The sequence below is a fragment of the Blastomyces dermatitidis genome (genome assembly GCF_000003525.1).
Source record: "Blastomyces dermatitidis ER-3 genomic scaffold supercont1.4, whole genome shotgun sequence".
In the NCBI taxonomy this organism is placed as follows: Eukaryota; Fungi; Ascomycota; class Eurotiomycetes; order Onygenales; family Ajellomycetaceae; genus Blastomyces; species Blastomyces dermatitidis.
Window position 1 is genome coordinate 1,699,325 of NW_025544777.1, and position 23,823 is coordinate 1,723,147.

The 23,823-nt window shown below is 38.9% G+C and overlaps 5 protein-coding genes across 6 annotated transcripts; 2 read left to right on the forward strand and 3 right to left on the reverse strand.

Moving 5' to 3' along the window:
* Positions 1–2,007: 2,007 nt before the first annotated feature.
* BDCG_16840 (uncharacterized protein) lies at positions 2,008–2,682 on the reverse strand (the record flags this gene model as incomplete). The annotated part of the gene is made up of 2 exons (XM_045426032.1): positions 2,008–2,161; positions 2,588–2,682. The coding sequence occupies 2 exons, from the start codon at positions 2,680–2,682 to the stop codon at positions 2,008–2,010; spliced, it is 249 nt and encodes an 82-aa protein (XP_045280734.1).
* Positions 2,683–11,102: 8,420 nt separating this feature from the next.
* On the forward strand, positions 11,103–15,902 carry BDCG_04070. Of its 2 annotated transcripts, XM_045419744.1 has the most exons (4): positions 11,111–11,237; positions 11,289–12,992; positions 13,082–13,635; positions 13,710–15,405. In XM_045419744.1, exons 2-4 carry the CDS (start codon positions 12,604–12,606, stop codon positions 14,669–14,671), a joined length of 1,905 nt encoding a protein of 634 aa, XP_045280735.1. In that variant the 5' UTR covers positions 11,111–11,237; positions 11,289–12,603; the 3' UTR covers positions 14,672–15,405. The 2 variants fall into 2 exon arrangements, with proteins under 2 accessions (XP_045275976.1, XP_045280735.1); XM_045419743.1 differs by having other exon boundaries at positions 11,103–12,992; positions 13,710–15,902.
* A 22-nt stretch (positions 15,903–15,924) lies between these two features.
* Positions 15,925–17,958, forward strand: BDCG_04071 (short-chain dehydrogenase/reductase). Its single transcript, XM_045419745.1, has 3 exons — positions 15,925–16,960; positions 17,104–17,366; positions 17,517–17,958. Exons 1-3 carry the CDS (start codon positions 16,377–16,379, stop codon positions 17,597–17,599), a joined length of 930 nt encoding a protein of 309 aa, XP_045275977.1. The 5' UTR covers positions 15,925–16,376; the 3' UTR covers positions 17,600–17,958.
* A 423-nt stretch (positions 17,959–18,381) lies between these two features.
* Positions 18,382–19,785, reverse strand: BDCG_04072 (uncharacterized protein; the record flags this gene model as incomplete). Its single annotated transcript, XM_045419746.1, has 1 exon — positions 18,382–19,785. One exon carries the CDS (start codon positions 19,783–19,785, stop codon positions 18,382–18,384), a length of 1,404 nt encoding a protein of 467 aa, XP_045275978.1.
* A 1,537-nt stretch (positions 19,786–21,322) lies between these two features.
* On the reverse strand, positions 21,323–22,522 carry BDCG_04073 (uncharacterized protein; the record flags this gene model as incomplete). The annotated part of the gene is made up of 1 exon (XM_045419747.1): positions 21,323–22,522. The coding sequence occupies one exon, from the start codon at positions 22,520–22,522 to the stop codon at positions 21,323–21,325; it is 1,200 nt and encodes a 399-aa protein (XP_045275979.1).
* Positions 22,523–23,823: the final 1,301 nt, after the last annotated feature.

A 23,823-nucleotide genomic window follows, 5' to 3' on the forward strand; every position in this document is an offset into this window, starting at 1 on the left:
TTCTAACATCCTGTATCATATTCAGTGATGTGACTGATTTGTTTGTTTGTTGAATATCATGAAATCATTATTATTGTTTAGAAGAGGTACAAATTACATTAGCAATGTTTCAAATCTATGATATTTAAATTATTAGTCAATCTATTCAAAATTAACAGTAGCATTATCAAAAAGCATTATCAAAAAGCAATATTAAAAAGTGTTATCAAAAAACATTATCTTTTACAAAGTGAATGTAAAAGTTACTTGAGTAATTACTTTCATCTCATTCTCATCTCAAGAATCAGTTATCTCATTATTCTTCATCTTGATGTTAAGATTCTTTATCAGTGTTTGCATCACAAGTTGAACCACATGAGCAATGCAGAGAATATGACCTTGTTTATTATTTCAGAAATGTAAAGTCAATTTTTGCTCTAAGCTCTTCACTATAGTGTAGTTATTCACAGCATTATCAGTTATAATTGTAAGAAGACTGAAACTAATATCTCAATAGTCATTTTTAATCACAGTCATTAATACCTCTGCTATATAATCCTCAGTATGACTACTGATCAATGATTCAAATTCAATTAATATCTCTCAATAAGTTCAGTTCTCATCAATATAATAACATGTAACTTCTATAAATGTAAGATTGTTTGTACTAGTTCATACATTCACTGTGAGAGACACTCTTCAATGATTCTTCAACTCTGATTCTAGATGTTGCATATTAACTTTGTAGTATATCTCAAGATTGAACTGAAGACAGAATTGATGTGAAATATGAAGATTTGAATTAAGTATTTGAAGAAGTGTTCAGAATTTGAGGTTTTCAATTGATTGAAGAGAAAGATTCAGAGATATACATATGCAAAGTAATTATTCACAGAAGTTATCAGATGAGAGTTGTGAAATCAGAGTACTGATACAGAGTCATTTTCACATGATTTTCTTCAAATTAGAAAGTTAGTGTTATCAAAAATTGTTACTTGATAGAGCAACTTACCAGCTCAGTAGTAATTTTCTGATTATTTTTCTTTTATTGTCTGCATTCTGATGACTTCAGATGTCAGAAAATTTCTTCAGAGTCATGATCAGTTCATGATAAATGTTTCTGAATGAAGTTGCAGTGATTGTAGTAAAGAGATGACTCTTCAGTAATCTGCAATGCAATCTGTTGATAATTATTTCATAGTTCATCTTGATATTTGTGTTGAGTTTTTCATAAATTTTGTGACCTGGAATCAGATGTGAAGAATGAAGTGATTATTCATTATAATTGAAAGAGAGTATTCTGTATTGAATTGTAAACAATGTAGACTTTGTAATTCATAGTGATTTCTTAAAGAGTTTGTAAATCTTCAATAGAAGTAAAAGAAGTGAAAGAAGTGAATTCAGAAGATATGATAATAATTTGAGAAAGATGATAATTTATTTTCAATAACTGATCACTGATGTGTGTAAGAAGAATTAATATAAGAGAAAATAATCTTGTTTCTTAGCTTAGTTATAATTTTAGTACTAACTCAGATTGAATATCATTGATGTATAAAAGTAAATAAACAATCTTGATTAATCTCTGTCATATTTCTTGAAATATATTAATATTGTGAAAGAGAGTGTTATCAAATTATATTATCAGATGATATTATTAAAAATATATTAATATTGTAAATATCAATGTTGAAAAAATGTTGATACTTATACATTATAGTGATTTGTGAATCATGATAGTTAAATATATATATATATATATATCATTCCTGACTTGATTATAACTTGTACAATAATTTTTGAAAACTTAAAATCAATTTTAATTATTAATAATTAAAAACTTAAACTTACAACTAACTAATATAAAAAGAAAAAAATCTACTTCTTCTCTTTCTCATTCTTCTTATCATTCTTTATAATTCACTTCTCATTCTTCTTCTTCTTCTTCTTCTTCTTCTTCTTCTTCTTCTCATCTGAGATGATAATCATCTCAAAATCTCTCTTCACTGTCTTCTCAGAGAAGGGTTTTCACTGCTTCTCTTCAGCCAGGTCAACCTGCATCTCAAAATCCTGCATTTCCTGGTCTGCTGTCTCAGGTTCCACCCCAGCAGTAAGCAGATTGACATGCTCAGAGAGCAGGGCTGTCTCCTCAATATCCTGGATCATGAAGTGCATTTGAGACCTGAACAAGGCCTCAATTCCCTCCTTCTCTATCAGCTCCTGCTAATCAATTAGAGAACAGAAGTATTATCAAAAATCATTATCTCTCAATAAAAAACTTACCAGTTTTGACTTCTTTGTCTCCTACTTTAATATCTTCTCAATCTTCTTCTACTGCTGCTTATTTATAGTAATACTCTTCTTCTTTCTCTCTCTCTTCATCTTAGTCTCAAATCATTCTTGAGACTTCTTCTGGTTTAATCACTGCTGCATGAGGCTCTTCACTGTCTTCTTTTTCAATCTCTTATAGGCAGCGTCATTCACATTATTTCTATACTTAGTTCAGTCTAAATCTATCAGAAGTGTTACTTAAAATTGTTATTATTCTGCTCTCTTACAGAGTCTCTTCAAGGTATTATAACATGTCTTGCAATCTGTCTCCTCACACTTTAATGCCTTCTTCTTCTCTTCCTTCAATCTGTGACAGCACTCATGCGCCTTGATGGTCCGCAGGACCGCAGAATATTTGAAGAGAGATGACATAATTGATTTTGATGAGTGTTGAAAGAGAGTGAAGGCAGGCAATGATATGATGATGATAATGATGATGATGATGATAATGATGATGATGATGATGATAATGATGATGATGATGATGATGATGATGATGATGAAAGAGGGAGTGCATCAGAATATATTATTGACTTATCAAATATAAAGAGATAAAGAAACTATTAACAGCTTTCAGAGATGTACAGAAACAGCTACAGTGTTGCATAGCAATATTATCTTCATTCAATGCATGCACTATTGGTATTCTTTGTATGCATTTATCATATAATCTATATCAGAGATACATGCAGAAAACAGATCTTTATTACTAGAAAGAATGATTGCAGTGATTCTCTGTTTTTATATTATAAAGATAAGTTATTCTCATTTCTTTCTTCTCTCTTTTCTCTTCTTCTTCAACTCATCACTAAGTTCAAGCTGGTATGAAAACTATTAAAACACTCATAGAAATCCTTAAATTGAAGAGTATAAACTAATCAAATTTTAAATGCAGATGAATCAAATTAATTCAACAATACTAATTATTCATTCTCTTCTCAATAAAATAATAGTTGCATCTTCCCTCTCTCTCTCTCAAATAAACCATGACTCATGAAAAGCGAGTACCATGCCAGGCTATAATGACTAACACAGCCCCAGCATGCAGAACTGTATACACACAGTATGTGCTGAACTGAGAGACTGTGTGAGTTGCAAACTGACAGCAGCATCTCAGAGAGAGCTGTGCAGTGTGAGAAAGCTGCAACTCTCAGTCACATGTAAAGAGAGTGAATCACTGCAGTAAGTACATATGCATTGCATGAAAGTAACACTTTTTGATAACACTCAGTCTCTGATATCATGAAAATAGAGTCTCTTCATGAGATCTGTTTTTATCAGAAGTCAGAGAATCTTATATTTCTTAAGATCATCTTTGTACGCCTTGTTCATGAAATCAATGAGAGAAATTATCAATTTCAGTGTTCTGTCCTTGATATCATTCAAGTGGCAGCAGAGTTCACCCTGGTCACACTTTTTAAGTGTATGTTTTCTAATTATTCACATTTATACAGATATATACTGATTATTTATTAGATAGTGTTAAGACAATGACTCATCACAGCTGTGTTATTCTTACTGTGAGAGATACACAGTTGGTGATGAACATTGTGAAGACTCTGAGAAGTAAGTATTTTGAGAGTGCTGCAGCTCTGCAATCTTGATTTTTTTTATTTTTATTTTTTATTTTTTTCTTTTTCTTTTCTTTTTTTTTTTTTTTAATGTGATTTTTTCTTGTGTTTGTTTTGTTTTTTGTTTTTTATTTTTTTTGTATTTTATGTTTTTTTCATAATTAAAATTATATGAATTATGATCTGTGTTCAGAAAAGTAATAATATTTAATAACACTCTCTATTGAATTTTCAACAAATGAGCACTATGTTATGATATTATGTAAGTGAGAAGTGATTTCATGATCTTATTTGATGCTATTCTCAATAATGAGATCAGAATGAAAATGTGACTAAGAATTCAAACATATTCTTTATCTGAGACTAGATTTTTATTTGAAAAGTGAATCTGAGACCTTTAATATTTGAAATAACATGATTTGAGATCAATGTGATGAACACAAACTATGACCAGAAGTAATGCTTTTAGGCAACATGATAACTGTAAAGTTTGGTCCTGGTTTCAGAGACGGTCACACGGTCAGTCTACTTGTAAGCAACTCATGAGTTCTAGTATCTATAAAATAACTCACTAGAGAAGAGTTATGATATTTTTTAATAAGTTCTATATATAAAAACTCATTCACAGATATATAAATTCAGCTCTTTCTTTATAAGAGATTATTTAAGTTTCTTCAATTCTTTATTTCTGCAGGATTGATCTCTGCTGTAAGCGGTTTCTGAATATACTGAGTATATTCATTCTTCAGTTATAGTTCAGATAATCTGAATAAAAGATTTTATATAGACTTATACTCTGTTTTTTCTTATATCAGATCTTTCACAGTACTTCTTAAAGTCTGCAAACTCTTCAGATTATAGATACTCTCTTCAAGAATTCTCATAGAGATTCTCAAAGTATTAACTCTCAGTATTATAGAGAGTAGTTATACAGACTTCTTTTCTCTCTTTTCTCTCTTCTTCTGCAGAGAATTAAGAGACTCTTCAGTCAATCTCTTTATAATACTCAGTCTGAGCATTTTATAAAGCTTTTCTATCTTCTCTAGTCTCTCTGTATCTGTCACTCTGATCTTCTTAATATAGTTCAATCTATAAGAGAATCTGTTTACTGAGTTCTTAGTTCTCTTGATATATTCTATCTTGAATCAGAACTCACTCAGTCTCTGAGCTCAGTGAATCTGCTGCTGTAAGAGTTTCTTGATTAAAGTAAACTATTATAAGCTATCATGATCAGTTCTAACAGTAATCACTATTACAAGGTTTTTAAAGTAGTGATATCAGTGATGAAAGAATTTCACTATTATAAAAAGCTTCTAATTATAGATGTTATAGTTGATCTTCACAGATTATATCTTCTATGAGAAAAAGATCACTGAAACTCAGTTCTTATTTAACTGTAGTTATAAGACTATTTCTGAAATTATAAAGAAGAAGACATCTGTCTCTAATCTAATTAAAAGTAAGAAATTAAAGTAGAACAGTATCACTGTGTTTATAAATATCTGTTTTAATCTTATAAAGACTCTGTGAGCTTCTGAGATAAGAAAGTTCTCACAGTTCTTTCTTCTTAATAATCTTTTCATTCTCTATTCATAGAATGACTTCTTCTTATTTTCACTCTTCAGCATATCTGTAAGAGTTAAGAAGATTCTTATGAATACAAAGATAAATCATCTATAGAAATTCACAAAGTGCAGAAAGATTTGAATTTTATAAATACTAGTTAACTTCAGTTATAATAGAATAGTCTTAACTTATGAAGATTTCATCTGAATATTATCTAGAGTAATTACATATTCTAGAAAATTAATTCAATGAATACTGAAGTTATACTTTATAAGCTTAATATACAGTTCTGTCTCATCTAAAGTCTTTAATATACTTCATATATACTCAGTGTGTTCTTTCTTCTTTATGAAGTACATCATCACATCATTCAGATATATTATTATGAAGATATTTAGATATACACAAAGTGTTTTATTAATGAAAGACTGAAATACTGTAGAGATATTAGTCAGATTAAAAGATATCACTAGATATTTAAATAATTTCAGTGCAGTTCTAAAGACAGTCTTTCATTTATTCTCAGACTGTATTCACAGTTATATATATATATTAATTATATTCAGTTGTATGAATATAACAGCTTCTGTAAGATAATTGATTACATTCTTAATCAGAGACAGAGAATAGCAGCTCTTTATTATCTTAAAGTTCAGATTACAGTAGTCTATATATAATCTGAGATCTTTATTCTTCTTCTTTATAAATATCACAGAGACTCTTATGAAGATCTGTGAAAATTGAATAAAGTCATTCTTCAGATTCTTATTCACATAGATCTGTAAGATCTCTATCTCATAATAAAAGAGCTTATAAATTGATCTTCAGAAGAGTTTCTACTCTTCTATCAAATCTATTATCAAATTCTTCTTATAATGAGAAGAAAGCTCAGCTATCTTTACTGAGCTGAATATCTCTATAAGATCTCAGTATTTCTCTGATATCTGAAGCTCAGTTTTCATAATCATATAATTCTCAGACACTTGTAAAGTTATTATATAGATAAGCTTATCTTCTCTAATCAACTCTATAGTATTAACTGATTCTATCTTTATAAGTAAGTCTGTCAATACTGATCAGAAGTATAAACCTGACTCACAGACAGCTTTGTATGAATTGTATCTTTAAAGTTATATAAGTCTCAAGTACATGTTATTTATAATATCTGTGATAATCACAGTTTCTGTAAATCTTCTTCAGATTTCAGAGATATCTTATAATTCAAAGATAACTTTTATAAGTCTCTCAGTTCTCAGATCTGAGTTCTCACACTCTGTTTATTATAAGAGTAGATTCTCAGTTTTCATCTTTCAGCTTATTCACTCTGTGAGCTTTAGAAACACTACAGTGAGTCAGTGATCTGAGATTCTGAGTTTATTAATACTTCTTATACTTACAGAATAGCAGTACTGCAGTGCAGTCTCTCTTCATAAACAAGTATTTTTATTAAGAGAGTAACAGATTCAGATATCAGCTTCAAGACTCTTAAGAAGACTATTACTACCTCTATTTATAACTTCTTAAATTTCTATTTTAATTTATCTGAATAGTTTATATGAAGATGTTCTGATTTAGAATAGATAAAGTAGAGTCTCTTTTTCTTAATCTCTCTATTATATACTTTATTTATAAGAGCTTATAAAGCTCTCTCTCTCTACTCAGCAGTCAGATATAAATCTCTTTATATCTTATTATCTTTTTCTAATAAATCTGTTCTCTGTTATTCTGACTCTTACAGAGTCAGTCAGTGATTTACTCTCTATAAGTCTGTGACTCTTACAGTGATCTGTAAGTAGTAAATGAGAGTTATCAGTTTCTTTAGTTAAGAGCTTAAAGTCTTACTTAATGAGTTTATTTTACATGTCTTTATTTAATCTCTTTATAAATATCATCATTCAGATCTTATTTCAGAGCTCTGTTTTCACAGATCTTAATTTATATCACAATTCTATAAAATGCTGTGAGTAGTCTTTATCAGATTTCTCACCTCTTTTTCTAATATTAATAATCACAGCTCAGATATTCTCTATTCAGCTTACAGAGTCTCTTAACTTATTCTCTAAATAGATCTTGAGAACAGATTAGTGAGATCTCTTATAATTATTCTCTAGATAATTCAGTCAGTTCTTGACTTCAGTGTAATAAAGATCTGTTATTACATAGATAATAGCTTCTTCATCTTTTATATCACACAGTCAGACTTATAAGTCAATTTTAAATACAAACTTATAAAAGCTTTTATAGATTATGATTTGATAAGTAATCTTAAGTAATTACAGCTTAAGAAAGTTTCTTTTCAATTCATAGATATCTCTGAAGATTATGTCTAGAGACTCAGTTTAAGAATATTTACAGACAGTAAGTATTTCTTGTAGAAAAATAGCTTAATTCTGTAGAAGATACTTAAGAATGTTCTTCACTGAGATTGATTTATTCATGAGTTTAAAGAGTTTCTCTGTTATAGATATAGAGAATGATATTCTGTGAGTAATTAATAAGTTCTCTGAGACTTCTTTTATAGAGATTATTCATGATTCAGATAACTGCTTCTGAGTGTCTGTAGTAGAGTTTACAGAGATTGAAGTATATAAGTTTCTAGTTCTTTCAGTTATAATAAGCAGTTGCTGACTGACTGAGCTTGAAATGTAAGAATAAGTACTCACAGACAGTTATTCAGATATTTGCAGCTTGACATGATATATACTATTAACTACTAGAAGTATTTATGATAGAAAGATAAAATGTAGAGATCAAATATATAAAAGTATTCAAGCTGAGTTATGAATAGTATTCATGAACTTCAGTCTATATAGTTGTGTGTAGTCAAGAGCCGCTAGCTCTATTGAATACATGAGAGATAGAAATAAAGGTAAAGAATTTATAAGAAGCGGTATTTCTTACACTGTAAGAGTTTAAAAGTTAATATCTTCTTAAGTATACTAATCTTCATTCAATTCTCTTAAGATTGATTATCTGCTTCTAGAATCTTGATATTAAAGTCAGAGATGAATGTTATAAGAGAAGTATTTCTCTATTAAACACTCTGTAATCAATCTAATACTTTCTATTGTATAACAGTGTCTCAGAACAGAATATTAAGATATTTAATAATATTATCAGATGTTTGTAATACTGATTTATATGCTTTTATTCATGAATAAAACTTCTGTTTCATGTAATTCTTCAATTATTCATTGATATATCAATCTTGATTAATTAGTGAATCAATGACATTTTCATCTACACTTAGTTTCAGGCCCGGTGGCGTAGTGGTTAACTATGCTATCATGAAGCCTCAATTAGCAGCCTTCCCCCCGGGAAATGAATGCTAAGAGAGAGCAGGTTTGAACTGTGCAAGAGTCATCTTAATCACAGCTTTCACTGTTAAGTTATAAAACAGTATCAGAGACTCTTAGATGCACTATAGTGAATTATTATCAAGCTTAAGATATTCATTCTGAGAATTCTCAGATATTAATTCTCACTGATTTTAGAATTAACAGCTCTCTGAGCACTTTAAGTTAGATCAGTACTAGAGTGATTGAGATCTAAAATATCTGTAGAATAGTGAATTATTATCAAGCTTAACTAGTCAGATCTTATCTTTCTCACTCTAGATACTTACTTCTGAAAAATCGAGATTTAAAAACTATTTAATTAGAATACTCTGAGTCTAGTAAGAATCTAGATGAGATAAGATCTAGATACTCTTAATAGATAATTAGTCTAAGTAAGACTGTGACAGTCAATTAATAGGCTGAAATACTGAGATTGATAGTTAAAAGATTAGAGACTTAACTAGAATTAAGTAACTCTGATATTATTCTTAGTAAGAATCTCACTTATAAATAAGCTAGTTATAGAAGCTAGCTGAGTGATAACTCTTTAGAAGAAATAATAATCTCTGAAGCAGATCTGAGAGAACAGAGACAGCAGTTGATTATATAGAGTATTAAAATATATATATAGCTTAAGATATAAACTGCAGAGATCTTATTCTGTAGCTCTCTTTACTATACTTTTTTCTTTTTATTCTTTTCTATCTATCTATTTAAAATATCTATCTTTAAGACTATATTCTCTTTTTCTTTGTCATAATATTTTCAAATGATTTCAAAGTATTAGAAGATGTTAAAATACTGTAATTTATAAACAGTTTTTATATTCTGAGCTGGAATTTTCTGATTTTATATATCTGAAATTGATAAGTGTATAATAGTTGACTCTATAGATATAGAAAAAACTCTGAGAATTAAAGATTCTCAGATAGATATTATAGTCTCTGACTATATATATCTATAATTGAAGAATAATAATAATAATAATAACACTTAGTTTTATAAGCATTTTCATTCTTTATAATGAGTAGAGAGTGAGATCAGAAGTATTAAAATATATAAAAGTATTTAAGTATTCTTTCAGTGCTTTTATATTCAATTCTGTAAATATTGAAATTATATGAATTTCTTATTGAGATAATTGTTATATCTCTTTATATTAATATTATTAAGTTGTATGTATATCAGCTATTTATTATTATTATAGTTTTAATATTACTTAGAGTTACTGTAATACTATATCTATACTTGTATTCAAGAGTTCTCTTATATTATTATTAGATATAATTATGTTAATTATCAGATGTATAATATCTGTGAAATTGAAAGAAGTGTAATTGTATGAATATTTTATATATCTATGTCAGAACTCTCAGATCTTTCACTGATATTCTCTTTATAAAATCTTATTCTCTTTATAAGATCTTGTTACAGAGTCAGAGTGACTGATGAGTAAGCTTCTATCTAAGAACTCAGTGTCTGCTTAACTGATTGGCCCTCAGTGTTCACTTAACTGTTTAACTGTTTCTCTATTTCTTACATATTATTACATGTTTAAATATCTCAGTGAGTAATCATTTCTAATAAGAAGACAATGAATGTTTTTCAAGTGTAAAGAGGTCTACACTAAATAGATCAGTATAATATATAGGTCTTATATAACAAAGTGAAAAATGTTAAAGAAGGAAAGGAAAGAGAGAAAGTGTGAGAATCAGTGATTGAAATGAATATTTATACACATACATAGTGGTGTACATGGTGGAGCTTCGGGGTGGAAGAATAGAAATTCTGTAGGTTTTCGGCCGAGGATCGGCGACCGAGAATCGGAGCGGTAGGAATCTGTGGAGTGTAACGGAATAGTCTATATGATTGATCGGGCGCAGCCCGCCACATATAGATTGTAATGAATGTAGAGAAGAGTATAAAGAATGTAAATATAGTAGAGAACATCTGTAAAGAAAGAATGAAGATTAATATCAGAGTTATAAAGACTGCAGAGCCTGTTCATGAATTTGATGAAATGCACATGATATCATGTGAGATCACATTACAGAGCATTTTACTCAGAAAAGTTGGTTTTTCTATAATATATACTCCGTAGAGAGATAATAATAATATCATGTAATGTACTGTACGTACATATACATGTACAGTACAATACCTTGGTAACTTTACTCTTCGGACGGGTTTTCCTAAGCCAACCAATTATGATGCGTGGTTTACGGATTTATAATTTTTCTCTGTCGCGCTAGTCCGCATCAAACAGGTAACTAAAGTGAAAAAGAACAGGTGGGGGGCGGACATTTTCTCACGCATTATTTATTCCCTGGCCTGGTCAAAGACTCATCTTCAAGGTCCAACCAAGTTGTGGGGATTTCTCCCGACATTCAGAAGCATTCTCTTCTTCGCGGCTGGGAATAGCCTCTTTGGGGGAGAAAGGGTGTGGTGACAAGTAAGTCTCAATCAAGTTATTCTATTCAATGCTAACCAGAATTGATTTCAGACCAAAAACGAAAAGGAAAAGGACGACGGGTAAATGCGATCCATGGAGCGGGCCAACCTCACGGTTCTGGAGGAAAAGGGAGAGAGAAGCTTCAAACTCTGGGGAATGACGGCGGAAGATTAATTAAAAAAGAAGAAGAACAAGAAGAAGAAGAAGAGCCTTGGAGGGTTTCGGGACGCTAGAGGTTGAATAGCCTCAGCTAACCCAGCCGGCGCAGATCGCATGGCCCAATGAGAACAGCGCGAATTATAATCAAGGGCCTTTGGTTCTTGGTTCCTGGGTATCTTATCAGAAATTCCGGCCGCGCGAGTTTGGAAGCTTCGCGCAGGCATTTATTTATGGGCGGATTGGTTCCATCAAAGCAGATATAACTTAGGTAGATAGGTAGAATATAATTTATTGAAGGTCATAGCTGAAAAGGATAGTTACCCGTATATTGGTCGCCGTATCAAGCCCCCCACAGCTCGTTTGGCCCGGTAACAGGCCGTGTCAACTCCTTTTTTTTTTTTATCTCCAAGCAAGAGAGCATGGAATGTAATCGGTGTATCTGAGCCACGGCCAAAAAAAAATAAAGATCTCAGCTCCCAAACCATCTCTTTTCCTCCTCCTCCTCCTCCTCCTCTTCTTCTTCTCCTTCTTCCACCTTCGTCAGCCCCCCACTCACTCTCTTGTATTCTTCGTGCCAGCTAGCTCGCGATATCCCTCCTTGCTGGTGGCTCACCCTTCTCTCTCCTCTCTCCCTCTCGTCGATCTTGCCACTTCTCCTCCCCTGACAAATCTCAACAAAGACCAAAACTGCCCCGTAAAATCTCTTCGACAGGAACCTCACCGGAAAAAGCAGCTAGCTATATGAGATCGTTATCTCCGAGCCGTTCCTTTGTTCTGCGATCAGCTCCAAGTTCGGTGTGTGGCGGAGTCTCTTTGTATAATCTAATCTGATCTTTGATCAGTCTGCTCTGGACTTGGATTGTGAGGAACAACATCTGCTGTGCTGTCCCCAGTCATCGAGAAGCTGCAGACCGTTGTGGACAGCCATCCTGCAAACTTACAGCACAGATATTATTGGCATAGCTATATATCTCGTTTCCCTGTGTCGACATCGCTCCTCTGTCTCTATCCTCCTCAGCGCCACGAACCGACTCCTTTGTCTCGTCTTGGTGCCCCTGCCCAAGACGCTCCTCGTTTCCCGGCATCTCGAGAAGTACTCAATTAGACCGTCTCAATTTTGCCTTTCTCCTCGAAACTCGTTTATCTGACTACGAAGTCGTACTTCCGAAGAAACACGGACCGTGTACAGTAACTGTTACCCACAGGAATGACGGCGCTTTTGGCTTGCAGGCCGCATACAGAGGATACGAGATCTCCTACTACCAAAAGCGCAGATATTCCCATGCGACAGCCGTCCGCAGAGGATTTGGATGCGGCACATCAGTTGGTATCCTCAGCACGAGGTGGACGAGATAATACCATAAACTTCCATTCAGACAGGCAAGAAACAGCGGGCAGTGCGTTAGATAACATCCAAGAGGATGCGGCTGGGAAGATGGATTCACAGTTACAAAATGGACACCAAGCTCCTGTCGAACAGCGCCAGGATCAGGCACCAGCGGAATCTGGAGTCAATCCAATAGATCGTCCAGTGCCGTCAAAGCAATCCCCTAAACCGCAAAGTAAAGAGCCAGTTTTCACGGGGCATTCATGCAGGTTCGTCACCCCAAATTGCTAACATACGCTCTGGCTAATTCTATCTATTACCCTTAACACATATCGCTAACCACTTCATCCAAATACAGTAACTGCGGTACGAAACGAACGCCATTATGGCGAAGGTCTCCGACTGGTGCTACGATTTGTAACGCCTGCGGTTTGTATCTCAAGGCGCGGAATACTGATCGCCCAACCCATCGTTCCCGCTCTTTGCTTAACCCGTATGGCTCTAATCCTGCGCAAAACGCCGACAAGTCGCGGAGTAGCACGTCCCCCACAAACGACGGAAACGATCCCCGGCAGGCAGATGCGTGGTCGAACTATGCCGTCAAAGAATGTACTCCTTCAGGATCATGCCCAGGTGGAGGAAGTTGCAATGGCACTGGCGGGGCAGAAGGGTGCGATGGATGTCCTGCTTACAACAACCGTGTTTACAAATCAGCTACTCGAAGCGCTATGGCATTTCATATTCCGAGGACTTCGCCCCAGTCAAACCAAGGCGGTGGCAGTACGGATGGTGAAGCTGGTTCGTCGAATCCCGAGGGGATGACTCTGCATATTGCTTGCCAGAATTGTCAAACTACAGTAACTCCGCTATGGAGGCGCGACGAGAATGGCCATCCTATTTGCAATGCTTGTGGTGAGTATATATCCTGTTGAATGCATGGGACGGAATTTTTTTTTGGGACAAAAGTCTAATGATATGTAATACAGGGCTCTATCATAAACTCCATGGATCCTATAGACCACCAACCATGAAAAAATCAATTATCAAGAGAAGAAAACGTGTGGTTCCCGCCATGCGCGAGCATTCACCCACTGGTGCGACTCAATCCTCGAATGGCTCTGCATCTCCTGAAGCATCTCCCGCTACCCTTGCACACGGGCGTGATAGCCATCGTCAGTACCAAAACGTTGAACACGGCAACAGGCATCCGTCACCCCATGCCAGACCTTTATATCCACCTGCGTTTCATGCCCCGCCCCCAGCCGACTTCACAGGATATACCTCAAATCCCGTCTCCCTACCTCATCATCCTCCCCCCACTCCTCAGCAACTACGACCCTACGACAACAACGATGCCATAAACCCCGCTCGCCCATCTATGCCCGCACTACCCAATCCGAAGAAACGCCCCATCTCTGAATCATTCTTGGAAGACTCCCAACAGCAACAACAGCAACAACAACAACCCAACCAAACCCCCACTCACCTCCCCCCAATAAACCCACATGGCGCCCCTTCCTCCACCTCCGCAGCCAATAACCCAGTCCGTTTCAACTCCATCTCCTCACTCCTAAATCACCCAGACGAAGCAGCGGCGGCCGCGGCGGCAGCAAGCCACGATCACGATCGTGACGATAGCCGCCTGGACCCCGCTCTGTCAGCAGCTGTCACCTCTCGACCACAACAGCAAGATCATCACCAACAACAAAAACAACAACAGCCCGCCATTCCCCGCTCCCCTTCCCGCTTCAGCCCTTCTTTATCACCAGGATTGCCACCTGCTACTGCTACCGCTTCCACTGGCGCTGCACCTGTTAGTGGTGCGGGTGCAATGGACCTAGGGGACGAGAAAGCAGAGAGGCGGGCGCAGTTGCAGCGTGAGGCGGAAGATATGCGGGAGGCATTGAAAGCGAAGGAGCGGGAGTTGGCGGCGTTGGGAGGAGAATAGAGAGGTGCGGGTGGGTTGGAGATATCTCGTGTTTTTGTTAGGTGTATCTACTATTTGGTGGAGGCCGATGAATCGTCGCTGGTGTTGTTGTTGCGTGGAGAGATTTCTGTGTTCTCTTTCTATTCCTTTACCTCATCTCTATTCCTCTTATGTTTTCCGTTTCCCCTCTCTATTTTACGCCTTTTCTCCATTTAGTATGGTGTTATTGTATTTTGCTTCACGTTTTATTTTCACCCTCAAGGGTGTTGGGCAGGTATGGAAAGGATGGGTTTAATTGTCTATATTAATGTTTATACCGGCTACCTACATGCGCAAGCTACATGAATTTTAATTACGTGGATTTTCTGAAGGCGGAGAGGAAAGGGATAGGACTTTTTCAATGGCTCAAACGCGAGTTCTTCCTTCTTTTATTCTCTCTCTTTTGTCGTTTTCCTTGCTCGCTTTTCTTAACTTATCGAATTTTTTCTCCGTCTTTTTATAATTACCTCAATTTTTTATTTCCTCCTTTTTCTGAAGCTTTTAATCTCCTTCATTTCTATAGTAGCCATCCCCATTTTCATTGCTTGATTGAAACTACAGAAAGAAAAGGCTCAAGATGGAAAAGAAAAAAAAATGAGACCGAAACAAAAAAAAAGTTGCCATGTCGTTAGCCTTCATTCTTCCCCCGCTTCACTTATACGCTTCACTTCTTGGATTTACGAAATGTCGTGATGAAATGGAGAGGTGGCTTTCGATTTGATAGGAACAATTGCTCTATCTATCATCTTTCCCCCCTCCCCTCCCCACTAGCCAACGCCAACGCTATCTATGTTATCCAGTAGCAGTACATGTATTCACAAGCATATACACGTATATATGAGTGAACTTTTCACTCCGACCTCATCAGGGAAGCCCGGAATGCAGGTACCTCAAAACAAGCTGCTCTCCCACTGTCTTCAATTCTTCTCTACACAGCAGCACCAGAGAGAGAGAGAGAGAGAGTATTGGGCAATCTCGAGAACTTGGATTCACGCTCCATACGATAGAGAGCTCAAGGGGTTGGTTACAGGTAGAAGAAGAATCATGGATGCCAAATCCTAAATGGACTATTTAGTTAACCCAGGGCTAGCATGTTAGAACATAATATCAGAAGTATGGAGAACACTGGCTACAATAAAATAGCGCTGTATCGGCGCGTAGTTGTCGCACTGAAGAAATTCAAAGGGCTGAGGATGTTCTTGGGAGGGGAGTCAGTTAAAGCTCAACCTCGGTTGCCCCAATAAATAGGCAATCGTATATTTGAATCTGTACGCGCCCTGAGCAGTTTCCTGGTTTTTTTCAAGGTAGGGGAAATAATTATAAATAAATGCCCAATGGCGTTCGTTCCCCTTTGGACTTTCATACACTTCCTCCGCTTGTCTATCTAAATAAATACGCTATCGAAGTTGTGATTTGGCATTAGTTAGTTATTTATTACGTTTCTTTTATATCAAACACCCAACGGCGAGCCAACGATACTAGTATTGAAGACGTTAAGGGATCTCAAACGCGACGAGAGCGCCCTACTTCTAGCTTAACTAGTTAACTGTTTACTACGCCTTGACCTCTTATTAAAATTCTTTCCCATCCCTCTAGTTAGTGCCACTAGACGCTGGGAAAGCGGTTCTTGCACATATGTAGCCTGCCCTGTCAGTACTGCCTAGTTACTTCTTCCTCACTACTACCAATGGGTCCCTCCCGGCTTCTCTGGCAAGCTTTCTCCAACCCACCGCTCCCCACCGCTGATTTCACTGGTAAAACGGTGATCGTGACGGGTGCCAATGTCGGTCTTGGAAAGGAGGCAGTTAAGCATTTCGTTCGCCTAGGCGCTACAGTCATTGGAACGGCGCGGACGAGTATCAAAGCAGCAGCTGCCCTTGAAGAGATCAATGTAGAGACTGAAGGTCCCGGGCGTGCATTGATCTGGGAGCTGGAGTATGGTAGCTACGCATCTGTTCTAGGGTTCTATGGACGGGTATTGTCAGGGCTGGGGCGATTGGATGCTGTGGTGCTGAATGCGGGGGTTTCAAACCGCAACTATGAGCTCCTCGAGGGCGACGAGGCCTCGATCACGATAAACGTCATCAGCACATTGCTCCTTGCTATATCTTTACTCCCGAAACTCCGGCAGTCGGCCAAGTTATACAATGTCACCCCTTATCTGACGGTGACAAGCTCCAAGATTCATTCCTGGGCAAAGTTCCCCGAGCGTGATGCTTCGGATATATTTGCAGCGCTCAATGATCCGCTTTCAACGACCATGCAGGAACGGTACGTGTGCTTGTATTTCATTTTGCTTTTCCCCCCTTGTTCATGGTAGAATTCCAAAATTATCGTCTCCTTCAATCAACAAAGACTTTTTTAATATGTATTAATGATGAGTTATGTAAATGCACGGCATATATCACATGTAGCTATCCTACGAGCAAACTACTCCAACTTCTCGCAATACGGGAGCTTGCTGCCCGGACTGCTTCCAGTATCCCTTCAGTTGTCATCAACCTTGTTAGCCCCGGACTCAATAGGACTTCCCTTACCCGCCAAACAACGGGCTTGGAAGCTGCTATGCTGACGGCCATCCACGCCATGTTTGCCTGGGACCCAGAGGTAGGCTCCCGCATATTGGTGCATGCTACGACGGCAGGAAAGGAATCGCATGGAGTGCTGCTGGATAAATGTGAGGTTGGAAAGTAAGTTGTTTGGAGCGTGTGCCGCCCTCTCCTCTCCTCCCCCTTCTCTCTGCGGAACCCCCTGATTCTCTCACGAACTATGGATTGGCAATGGTTATCATGGGAATTGAAGGAAATGCTAACAATCCTATTTGCAGCAATATTTTGGCGCCTTGGATCGAAACTGACGAAGGTCAAAAAGTACAGAGCAAAGTTTGGTCTGAGCTGGAGAAGAAGCTAGAGGCAATTCGGCCTGGTATTCTTTCTGAGATCTGATCAGTTAACCAGGAGGGGACTTGGGTTGGGTTTGTATTGTATTAAAAGCCAAGACTTGTACTCCGCTTTTTAAATTAGTATTATTTGCATACTATCCCAAGGTCAATGTAAGAATAGACGCCTAAATTGGGTTTATGTCATATTACAATATTATTTTAGGTCAGAAACTCAAGAAAACCTCAAATGAAAATTTGTGGGACAATAAGGTATTAAAATGCCAGATACATGTAGTAGGAAACAAGACAGCTTCTTTATTCAAATTCAAGGAGGGAGAGCCATTGTCAAACTTGTTAAGCAATCTTTAGATTGGATACTAGCGTGTCTCACTCCTCTCGCTGTCTGACATCGAGCAACTTGTAACGAAGCTGGCCGTCACTCACCAAAGTGCCCGTAGAAGAAGTGGAAGTTGACATCCGTCGAAGTTGGTAGATGCAAAAGTATTTTCGAACCTTCCTCAGGAGATAGCCTCTTGCTCGCTGGACACTGATTCGGATTTAAGAACGGCTAAGTGGATCGCGAGGTAAGGGATTTATGGGAAGTTCACCCAAGCAAACCGCTCAGAAGCAGTTCTTAATATTTAATCCACCCCTTTGCTTCCGTCACCACAGGCACCCGGGGGATTAGTGGCGCTTTTCGTATATTATTTATACTTCGTATATTGTCTTTGTTGATTCGTGGAGAATGCGAAAGCCAACCCGCTGCAAAGTCAAAAGCTAACGGTTCTGAAAGAACGCCCGGATGTACTCACTAGAGAGGGTCAGCGGGTTCGGAATACTTTCCACAAGAGGCGTGCGATGTATCCTCAGCAACATGTACACGGTTTATGATATAATTCCAATCTGCCGCCATTTTCATAGCACGCTCCCGTTCTGCGCGGACTTGTGACGCCGAGAAGACCGCGGCCCTTTTGGTCTTTTTATTTCCTGATGGGCGTACCGGCCCGATGGTCATGGAAAGGGTCTCCATAGCCTTTTCTTCATCCTCCATGTCCCGTAGCCGCTTCCGGATCTTCCTTGCAATATCACAGGCCAGCTGCCCTTGCGGAACAGAATAATCCTCTCCCTGGAGCTGCCTATACAAGCTCCTAAGCGCTTTCGTATATGTCCACATTTGATAGTTTTCCGGGTCGATTTTACGGCGGTCGAACCAGAGATCCGTTAATGACTGTATTACGAGGCTGAGAAATCTGAGTAGTTTCCAGTCATCCCCGTGAATGAGAAGTGGGATGATGGAAGAGTCGTGATAAAGGTGCTTTTTAATGTCGTCGAATTTTCCAGTTTTTACCATGGGCAGGATGTTCATATGCTTTAGATCCTTGCATGTTGCGAATTCGTGTATGGTTTGAATCACATTGCTGCGACTGAGCCCGATCCGGTCCCAAGCTCGATAGATAGCTAAGTGCGTTGGATTTTCCTGATGACACTGTACGCCATTGAAAACACATCGGTAGGAGGCGTCGTCTTCCAATTGAAGTTTCCTCCAAATCTCAGCCCAGTATGGCTGCTCCGCTGTCCCAATTCCTGGCTCCGGTCGTATAGAAAGCTCCGCGAAAAGATCTGCGTATCTGGCATAAAATGTGGCTTTTTGAAGCGTGATCAACCTATCTTGCAGGATTTGATCATCAGATGAACAAGCCACTTGCAGACAAGGGGTATTTTGGAGCGATCGATCGTATTTCCGCAATGTTGCACGCCATATGTCTTTGACGCCTGTCAACTCCCCGTCCTCTTGCTCAAGATCGAGCAGTCGGGCGCAGGTGTCTTTGTAAATGTGTAGCGCTCGGGTTCCGATTGGGGATGGCTTCCTCTGCGAGTTTCGCAGAACGCCATCTACATACATGAGCCTATCCTTAAGATTCTCAACCGTGTAATTTTGGACTGGTGGTGGCGGAGAAGGTACGTCTTCCACAGGGTACTGGTCGGCATTGCCAAGCAAGGTGACTATGTCGTAATGTTTCTGAATCCCTGCCTCTTGGGGCTGTTCTGTGAATGTCTGGGAAAAGGACATACTGTCGCGAAATCGATAGCGAAATTTCCTGATTTTGGACGAAGATATCCTGCTCAAAGTCGAATGAGATCTTTTGAGCGACTTATCGACGTTATCGTCGGGGGTAGACTGCAATAATAATAACCTATTAAATACGCCAGTCATCCGGAAGGCCAGTTCACGGTGATCTGCACGTTATATATTGAAGTCCTAAGGCGCTATACAGACGGATGGCCTATCGCTAATCAAAACATATGCGGGATAAATGGCGTACGAATTCGTTGGTAGCCTCAGAGGCGGTGAGAAATTATATCCTCGCATCCCAATACTATCCACAGGGAGATATGCATAGGAGAAAGCAGCTGAAGAGGACGATGACTTGCAGACGGATTCATCCCAGCAAAGGCCGAGGGGCATTCTAGAAGTTAACTAGGCAGCCAACAGCGGGTACTATCATGAATTTCTTCGGGCCACTGCAAGCCCAAATAACTTGAGAGACCGGAAGCGAAGCTGCTGCGGCGCAGCTGGAATCATTCTTGTCATATCTTGGCTCATGACACGCTGTGAATGCCAACCGTAGTTGAGGGGTCGTGGCAAGCCGTAACGAGTGACGGTGGTTGCTGATCGTGAGAGAGACTCGTTGACGTTGGCTGTGATTAATCGGAAGTATTCCATGGAACGGCAATAGATTCCATTCCGCGCCAAATATGTAGCAAGGCGGTCACCGGCTAATTGGCCAGAAATGATGCATAGAAATTTGGGTGTACAGAGAATCTGCCGGTTCAAGTTCAGCCCCATTCCGCCTTTTAATGCGAAGTACACTGTTGAAATCGGGGGGCCGGCGTGTAGAGATGTCACCGGATAACTGCATGCTATTATTTTTAAGAACTCCGCCCGCGTCCCAAGCGTAAGCGGGGAATGACAGGCTTCTTGTCTAGCGAGTTTGTCGTGGTTCGGGGATAGAATGCGGAGCTTGAACGCGGACTAGAGCTATTTAATATGGTTCTACTCAGCCGATGCAGCCGAGATAGGAGGAACGCATGCAGCTGCAGATGGAAGGCGGAATCCATATATATATGCAAAATTATTAAATATTTCTGGAAGATTCCTTCGGGAAGAAATAATTGCATAGCTTGTGGAAACGCTTTGGGAAGTATTTTTTAAAATGGATAGGATTTTGGCCGCCAAGTTACCACAAATGTGTAAATTCCACCGCTGAAGCCCCAGGTCGCTCTGTACGGGCGAAAGAAAATCCAGATCGGTGAACGTGCAGGAAAACTTTTCGCAAAACAATAGATGTTGACCGTCTCTTAGTAAACGCCCCTCTCTGAGAATGGGTACACGCGCCATTTGGCTCCAGCGCCTGGCTAACTACTAAATGATCATGGAATCCGCTGCTTGAATAAATAGAGAGGGGCCGGGGATCTGGACTTGCAGCGCAGATATACAGAAAGAAACGACATTTTGGGAAGAATATATATGTGATATGTCAGCCGCCAGCTGATGACCCTTTTCCACCCCAGTCTCATCTTCATTCTAGATACGTTATGAGGCCGCGCGCGGGTTCATGGGATTGTTTGGGGCAGTCTTGGTCTTCACCGGTGGTCGCGTCCACTACTATCTTCCCCCGATGATAGAATTTAACTGTGAGCAGTACCTTTGATTTGATAAGTACATCGCTGCTCTTCGAATATTGGGCGTCTCAGCTGGTCTCTGCCTTGCTGTATGGTGCGTCGCCTGCGTCATCTGCCACCATGCATTGCTGAAGGGGGGACCTTCTAAACGGCCGGCGTTCTAGTCTTTCCTTCGACTTTGGCTCAGAATGTTTATTGGCCTGATCGAGGTATTCATCACGGGTAAACGCGAAATGGACGCTTAACCACCCGTTAAGCGGAATTCCTGTCTCACTAGCATAGGAATGCATATCTGAGGAGTCAACGACCGGCTCTTGAAAGTCAGGGTCGGAAGCATCATGCTGCCATGTACCAACTGGCGTGTACAACTGGAACGCTTGACCGGTGACGGCCTTGAACAACCTGTGTCCAGAAAAGGTCAAGTCTTCCCAGCGACCGCGATAGAGGATGGGGTCCACGAATTTCATTGCTTGCCAAAGTGTTACTGCTTGCCGCATTAAGTGCTCCGAATATAAGGGCTTTGGCGGAGAGACGATGACAAATAACGATATTTCTGGAGAAGTGTAGCTGCGTTCCATCATGGCGTCCCCAAGCCAGTTGAAGTGGTGGATGTTGGGATAGTTCCTTATCAAGTCAATTTGTCGCGCCATTTCCTTTGCCGCTTCGGAAGACACCAATTTCAATGGGGATTTGGCTGGAGCCAACGCTAGATACTGTGGCATGTTGTCCAAATGTATATCAATATCTTGCAATCTGCTGCCCTCCTGTAGCGTCTTGGTGTCCAAGGGATCGTTCAACGAGGCAGGTGGGCCTGAAGGATTTGAATGCTCCAGTGAGTCTACCACAAAGAACATTGAAGCATTTTTATGATCCTCCTCTTCTTGCTCAGCAGACTGCTCGACCTCATCCGCCCAGTTAAAAGTTTCCGGCTTGAGCAGACTTAAAATATCGTCTGAAGTAGCCGCCCCGACATATTTGGTTCGCTCTTGAGACTGCACGGAGCCCCTAAGTTTTTCCCTACGGAAATTTTTTCTTTCTCTGGGCGAACCCTCAATATCACTGGGCCCAGGAACACTTGAAGCGGATGCCTCTGGAAAAACATCCAGACGACGGACTGCAAATAGTCCAAGTTCATATTGGCTCTGGTCCTCCCAGTAATTATCAACTATTGGTGGTAAATGCTCAATACCAAACAATTCATCAGCATCTGTTGGCTTGATAGAGTCATTTTGAAAATGTTGAATTTTTGAACTGAGCCCAAATGGCATGACTATGAGGAATTCGGTTCGTAGAAGATCGTATCAAATATTAGTAAAGGGGGAATGAAAATGATGAAGCTGTGATGGTAAAAGGGGATGTTTAAGGTGCAGGAGGTTATTCATCAACTTCCACCATACACTGAGGTATGTATAGAGCGTAGAGGGAGCGTGGAGTGAAACTTCGAGCTCGTTCCACTAATAGAACGAAACATATCTTTGCATTGTGAGTGATTTCCAATGGGCAATGAAACAACTCCAAAAATAAAACAAAGCATACAATGGAAAATGGAAAATGACTTTGCCACAAGTCAGCAAAGTAAAAGAAATAGAATGTTTAGAGACAGAAATAGGATCCCTAGCAATGCAGAGCAGAGTAGAAGAAAAGCTACTTCTTGTAAGTAGCATATAAACATCGGTGGCAGAGCATTTTCACAAAAAAGCGAGGGCGGATTCCACGAACTCGTGGATTTAGCAAGAATATTCTGCAAGATGAACATAATAGGAGGAACCTTCAGCTCTAGAGACCAGCGAAGGCGAGGCGGGAGGCTTAGCAAACCTGTTATACTTCGGCCTATCACTATACATTGTGTTATATCCTCCTGCTTGGATGGCTCTTCTTATTAGTATCTCAAAAACCCAACTGCCAAGTGGCAAACCTGATTGGGAAACAATGTGAAATGGTGCGGTAACAATCAATTCGTTTCTGTATCTAACCGATGGGCGGAAGAGCTATAAGAGAGAGCTGAATACTTACAAATGTTGGGTCAAGCCATTTTTTAACCCGTCTATAAGCCGCACATTCGTGCCTAAAGGGGAACAGTAGCAAGGAATGAAAAGAAACAATGCAGCTCTAGACTGGCTTAACACCCTTGAGAGCAGCTGGTTGAATGGACATTCCCTTCTTGGTTGAGCAAGTAGGTAGAAAACTCCCTTAGACGAATAATTAGGCAGGTGGCCCATTCAGTCACCAGGATCAAATGAACATTTCAATTTCTTTCTTGCCCATACTGTGAGGTTGAGAAGCTTGGAACATTAAACATGCTCAAAGAGGTTCCACATAAGTGGAAAGACGCTCTCCTCATAAAGAAAGAAACAAGGTGTATGACGTTGGCCAAAACATAGAGCTTTTTTGATTCAACATGCCACTTTTTTTGACATAAATGTTGCTGAAACCCGCATCTTTGTCAGTCAAGTAGAAGTTGAACCAAGCTTGTCAAGATGAGGTTGAGATATCCTAATCCGGTCAAAAGCGTCTCGCGCGGCTAATTCGTAGCTCCTTTTGGCCGCTGAGTCAGCTGTATTTTTCCATA